Here is a 6,819-nt window from a genome sequence, read left to right as displayed (position 1 = left end):
AATAGGCTTATTAACTTATGGTGGTGAGAAAATGAGTTTTTTAAAAAGTGTTTGGATTAGCTTTTGTGATGATAAAAGTCAATAAGTTAGTAAGTTGTTTTGAAAAAGTGTTTGTCTTAGCTTATACATGTTTTAATTGGTATTTGTCTTTTACAACCCAAAAAGTTATAAAGAGTTTTGAAAAGTTAGAAATCCTAACTTATTGAAATCTCATTTTTAAAAGGTTGACGAGAAGTTATTTTAAAGTCATTTTCATATTTCCAAACAATTACTTTTGACTTGTTGACTTTTCAAAAAGTCAATAAATCAATAAGTTGTTTTTTTAATAAAATTCCAAACATCCTTTTACTTTGAAAAATAAAAGAAAGGACAAATATGACTCATCTTACCTATCACTTTTTAAAAGTTAATTAGTAATCAAAATAATTAGGGCTGTAAACGAACCAAACGAACACAAACAGGGTTTGTTCATGTTCGTTCGTTTAAATTAACCGAATATGAGCGGTTAAACGAACGAGTTTTATTGTTCATGTTCATTCGTTTAACAAATTATATTGTTCATGTTCGTTCGTGTATGTTCGTGAATATGCTAAACGAACATAAACAAACAAAGATAAACAAACATATATGAACATAAATGAACATATAATATAGTAATGAAATCAAACACAATTAAACATATATGAAAATAAACGGAACTTATATGAACGAACATAAACAAACGTAAACAAACAACATAAACGAACGTTCACGAACATAATTGAACGAACGAGACCATTGTTCATTTTCGTTCGTTTAACTAAACGAATAAGAATTTGTGTTCATGTTCGTTCATTTTTTAAATAAACGAATATAAACGAACTTACCGCCAAACACTTCATGAATAGTTTGTTAAAACAATCATGATTTTGCCGATAAAATTTACGAAAATCCTCATTGGTTATTTCATAGATGGCCCAACCCATTTAGATTTTAGCATATGTTATTTGTAAAAATAATGGTCCTACAAAATAGATGTATAGAAGTCTCTTTTCGTCTTTTTCCTTCAGTTTTAAAAAAAAAAAAAAAAATCCTTCAATTCTTATAACATGCCTCTCAAACACATACCTTTTCCTTTAGTTTATTAAAAAAAAAAAACTAAAGATTCTCACTCAAATACCGATCACATTATAAAAATCACATTTTAAGGTATTGAAAGTATATTTTATAAGTTTATTGTTTTGCTTTAGATTTTAATATATTTGAAAGATACACGTTATTGTTCATTTTTTAATCTTTTGAGTCTTTAACTAATAACTACCTACCTAAGACATGTGCTATCAGTTAATACAACATTTCAAAACTCTTCTTCGAATTCCAGACAAGATCTATGTGTTCCGAACTAACGTTTTTGTAATTATGGTTAAAAATTTAACAAGTAAAGGATTGAATAACTCATCCGTAAAACCTCCAACTCAAAAGAAACATTTTTATAGCCTAATTTGTCCGAAATATAAAGATATTTCAATATACATTCCAAAATGATTTATGTATCGGTCATTAAGTCTGAAATCCGATACCAAGTAAGCTGAGTCGCTCCAATCCTAAATACTATGTTCCGAAATATGTTGCTATTTAAAAGAATATAGTTAGGTGCTGTTTGTTTTTTGGAAAAAACTTCTTCCGACCTCTTATTGCTACGTGGCGCAGCACACACACAACACTTTTCATATCGCAACTGTTTGTTTTTTAGAAGTTTTCGAAGTAAAAACCTCTGCGCGTGTTTGTTTGGCGCAACACTTGTATTGCCTCTTCCAACCTTTTTTTTCATGTTGCTGAAATCTTATTTCACTTTTTTTGCTAAAATATTTTTATTTTTTGTTGAATTATCATTATTTTTGCTGAAATATCATAAATTCTTTACTAAAATGTCATACATTATTAAATTCTTGGTATTAAAAAACTATTTTTAGTTTATAAAATCAGTTCATTTTAATTTTTTAATATCTGCAGCAATATGCAGATGTTAAAAAAACAAACACGCTTCTTATTACAGTCTGCAGCCGTTGGTCCACCTCTTCTACTGCAGAGGGTTGCAGAGATGGTCCGCAGACTTCATGAATTTTACTTCAGAAAAACAACACCTTTTTAAACAAAACACCTCAACATTTGGTTAAATTACACATTTGTAAATTTTAGGGCTTTTATTTAGGTGCTGATTGTTTTTTTGAAACCAAAATGTCTGCAGTCTGCGGACCACATCTGTCTCTGTTGCAGAAGAGGTGGACCAAATGTCTGCAATCTGCAATAAAAAGACTGTTTGTTTTTAACGTCTGCAGCTGTTGAAATAAATTGGTTTTTCAAACTTAATTTTATGTCATAAACATTAAAAATACATTTTTAGCAAAAAAAAGAATGAAAAAAAAAACAGCACGGTGGTCTATGTTTTTTTTTGTTTAGGTTAAAATGAGGTCTGAAAACCTTTGAAAAGAGTGACCCATGTCTGCGTCAGGAACACCTCGTGCGGACGTTTTTTAATCTGCGCACTTCCTAAAAAACAAACACTAAGACATATGTCTTTGACTTGTCTGCTCGACCGCATGGACGCAGACAAAAATAGTTGAGTAGATGTTCAAATAAAAAAAAACAAACAGCCCTGGTTATCAGCCCTTAAAACCCCAAAAGTTGATGGGTTCTAATTTTTGCCTTTACTCAATAAATTATTACACTTGTTTCTTTCTTCTTTATCACAGCTTCTACTTTCAGTTTTCTCCTAACTCGTAAGCGTAAAAGTTGGGAGGAATCCGACGGAAATTTACCAACTGGTTTTCACGGTTTCAGATAAACCTGTGTATCAAATCGACCAATTCCCCTTTTTCTGTTGCCCTAATTCCACAATTGTCCTCTGCAGGTACTGCTGTTGTTCTTCATCTGTAATCTATCTCATGATTCATCTCCTTTAAACAATCCCACATAATAGAATTAGTGATCGTTTATTGCAGGTGTGATATACTGTAATCATGCCGGACACACATGCCCTAGTTAACGATTTCTTAAACAAGCTTAAAAAACGGTGAGTGCGAGTTATGTGGGTTTTCATTCGTTTCTGATTCACTGTTTTTTCTTTTGTATCAAATGTGATTTACATATATGCATGTTTATATGGCGAGGCAGTAAAATCGAGGGTTCAAAGACCACTGCGAAGATGACAGCAGAGCTTCTTCGTTCCGTGATATCACAGCAGAGAATTCCTAACACGAATCAAGCTGGGGCTCTTATTCAGGCCATTAATGCTATCGGAGAACAGCTTGTTTCTGCAAATCCCGTGGGTTAGTTCTTTTTTCCTTCTTATGGCCATTGAAAGAGACTGATGATTGTTAATGTTGTGTTGGTATATATATGTTATTGAAGCCATATCATCTTTAAAATTCTGTATGAATTGCAGAACTTGCTGTTGGTAATATTGTAAGGCGTGTACTACATATCATTAGGGAGGAAGATCTTTCACTCACAACAGCTTCCATTGGTGGATTGAGCTTACAAGCTTTGAGTGATGATGAAGACAATGTTGACAGAGATGATCGACCTGTTCTATCAGCTGCTGCTGTTGCTGCTGCAGCTAGAAGCACTCTCAGAGCTCCTTCCTTGCAGACCCTTCTTGAAGATGTTCCTCACTCTGCAGCTATTCATCAATCTTCCTCTTCTGCTGGTGATTCTGAAGAAAAAACCAAATGTTAGCTCTTAAAATTCTCCAAAATACATAAACCCTCATTCCTTTCACTTTTCCCAGTAATACTTGTTATTTTCTGCAGCTACCGATAAAAATTCAAGGAGCCGAAAGCTCAAGCATAATGTGATTGAGACTGTGAATGATCTTATTCAAGATATTGCCACCTGTCATGAACTGATAGCAGAGCAAGCAGTGGAGCATATTCACCATAAGTATTCTTTTTTCTTTCACTATTATTTCTATTAACTTTTCAATGTTTAATTTTTTTAAATTATATGCAGTGAGGTTATATTAACCTTAGGCAGTTCAGGAACTGTAATCGAATTTCTTTGTGCTGCTAAGGAGAAAAAAAGAAACTTTCGTGTTTTTGTAGCAGAAGGTGCTCCAAGGTTTGTGTGTGACACTATTTCCTTCTAAAACCTTAAAAACCTTAAAAACATCAAATATTTATTTATGTTTTTGTTTCATAAAGATATCAAGGGCACACTCTTGCAAAGGAACTCGTTGCTAGGGGACTACAAACAACTGTAATCACTGATTCTGCTGTTTTTGCCATGATTTCGCGTGTGAACATGGTATGTCATAAGTTAATTGCAATTTTTGATGTTTGTGTGTGTGTATTGGTGTGTGTTTGAGTGTGATTTTGGAATGATGATTAGGTTATTGTTGGGGCCCATGCTGTGATGGCAAATGGTGGAGTGATAGCTCCTGTTGGGTTAAATATGGTTGCATTAGCAGCTCAAAGACACGCTGTTCCTTTTGTTGTTCTTGCAGGCATTCACAAGGTAAAACATTTCATAACATTTTTCCAATTCTTTTTTTTTTTTTTAAATTCACCACATAATTCGTGTAATTGCATTTACAATTGGGATTTGAAAAGGTTTTTTGAGCCTTTTGATACCTTGTACATGTAGAGATCCCTTTATTCATATCCAAGATCAAAACTTGTGAAAGATGATTGCAATCTAATACTCTACTTGTTATAAAAGAGTAAATTTACAAAATGGCCCCTATGTTTTTATGATTTCTACTGTGTTTAGTCCAAAGTTGAAACCTTCATATCAGCTTTTGGTCCCTAGAATCTTGAAATAAGGACCAAAATCGATATGGTAACCTTGAAATAAGGATCAGAACTGAAAGTTTCAATTTTGGACTAAACAAAGTAAAAATCGGAAAGCACAGGGACCATTTTTGTAAAATTACTCTTAAACTTTGTTATCCAAAAACAAACCCTAACTGTGAAATAAATTTTTTCGACTATTTGAAAATACATATATGGTATATATTGCAAATGACATGAAATTTGTTTACATTTATTTGACTAAAGTTTAATTTTTTTTATAAAGATAATTTTTTTTTTCCTCTACTTATCAAGTCAATTTCATTTTCTTTTCTTGATTCAATATCTGAAGGCACACTTGTTTATTTTTATATTTATTTTTTATATCACCTTATGCTCAACATCTTTTTCTTACTTTCCTTATAATAAAATTACAGAACCAATCCATTGTTTTTAATTTTGGAAAATGACAGTTGTGCCCCTTGTATCCTCACAACCCGGAGGTGTTATTGAATGAGCTAAAGTCTCCATCTGAGTTACTAGATTTTGGGCAGTTCTCAGATTGCATTGATTATGGCACTGGCACCGGTTCCCCTCTTCTTCATGTTGTAAATCCTGCTTTTGATTACGTACCGCCAAACCTCGTCAGCCTATTTATTACCGACACGTAAGTTCAAGGGTATTTCCGTCATTTCCGAAAAAAACTAAAGTAAAATTAGCCCCCGTAAGACCCTAAAAAACGTAGGACATGACATAACAGACTGTACTGCGTTTGACTAGACGGGACCACACAAGCTTTGTAAGGCTCTTTTTGATTATAAAGACGAGGAGGGCATTTTCGTCTTTTGTGCAAGTTCCGGTCCCACCTTTTTGGGTGAGACAAAAATTTGCTCTTTTTGCCCCTGGGTTTTAGTCCAATGCATGCCAAATGGTCCTGTTAAACGGGCCGTGGGGCCCGTTTTATCAAGAAAGAACACAACAGGTTGTGCTGTGTTTGATATGTATTGGACGGGGACCTAAGCTTATGTCAATGGGACAATAATTCCATTTTTTTTTTGTCATAACCAAAAAAGGTGGGATTGGGATCGGGATCAGGATCAGGATCTCTTGTCTGTGTAAAAGACGTAAATACCCTCATCATAAAAAATAGCCCTACAAAGCTTGTTCAGTGTAACAAAACAAACGAGGCCTTAAAAAACAAAACAAATGTTAAAACACATTTATGTGGTGTATTTTGGTTAATTAATTTATATTTATATTTAATCTTAATAAAATCATGTATTTTTTTTCAGGGGAGGGCATAATCCATCGTACATGTACCGATTAATTGCAGATTACTACTCTGCTGATGATTTGGTCTTGCAACAGAGGCCTATCTCTTCTTGACTTTATATAAATAAATAATCCTTATGAGTAAGACCCTGTTCCTTTTTTTTTTCATCATTAGATAAATGATGTTTAAATAATATTTGAAAAAAAAATGTCACATAAAAGGGGAAAATGTCATTTGTAATGCTGTGGTTGTGAACATTAGGTTTTTGGAGTGCATGGGAATTGGAAGTGCGACAGTTTTGAAGGGGCTAAGCCATTAAAGGAGAACTTATTTGTAATGTTGATTACTAGAAAAAGATGGAATGAAAACAAGGATTACATTTGTGTTAGTATGAGGTTATAAATGGCATATGCCATTCTCTTAAATCATGTAGTTTTTATTTCTTCTTCCCACTAATGTTTTGTGTATATAATGTGTTTTTGGGGTAGATAATATTTGAGAAAATGATAACAAATTGGGGAGATAGAAGGAAAAAATAAATGAAGGCGAATCTATAAATGATGACAAAGGCACAACCATATAATACGTGAGTTAGATCTTTGATTATTGGTCATCTCTATACATCTCTGACTCTTTGTTTACAAGTTGTAATACTCCTGTTTTCAGTAAAAAAAATTTACATAATTATATACTATAAAGAGTAATTATGCAAACACCCCAAAAATTATGTGAAGTAATAATGTTCAACAAATCTAAGCTCTCAAGACACAATTACAA

At 32.9% G+C, this 6,819-nt stretch overlaps 1 protein-coding gene across 1 annotated transcript; it reads left to right on the top strand.

The window, feature by feature from the left end:
* The first annotated feature begins 2,662 nt into the window (after positions 1-2,662).
* On the top strand, positions 2,663-6,467 carry LOC145116583 (uncharacterized). The gene is made up of 11 exons (XM_079052916.1): positions 2,663-2,890; positions 2,982-3,052; positions 3,154-3,308; positions 3,425-3,712; positions 3,792-3,921; positions 3,991-4,098; positions 4,182-4,284; positions 4,369-4,494; positions 5,243-5,436; positions 6,062-6,182; positions 6,304-6,467. The coding sequence occupies exons 2-10, from the start codon at positions 3,000-3,002 to the stop codon at positions 6,153-6,155; spliced, it is 1,251 nt and encodes a 416-aa protein (XP_078909042.1). The 5' UTR covers positions 2,663-2,890; positions 2,982-2,999; the 3' UTR covers positions 6,156-6,182; positions 6,304-6,467.
* The last annotated feature ends 352 nt before the right edge of the window (positions 6,468-6,819 follow it).

The sequence above is a fragment of the Lactuca virosa genome, chromosome 5, assembly GCF_052849685.1.
Source record: "Lactuca virosa cultivar CGN04683 chromosome 5, Lactuca_virosa_CGN04683_v6, whole genome shotgun sequence".
In the NCBI taxonomy this organism is placed as follows: Eukaryota; Viridiplantae; Streptophyta; class Magnoliopsida; order Asterales; family Asteraceae; genus Lactuca; species Lactuca virosa.
The sequence above is the reverse complement of the archived record's forward strand: the minus strand, read 5'-3'. Positions and strand labels throughout refer to the sequence as shown.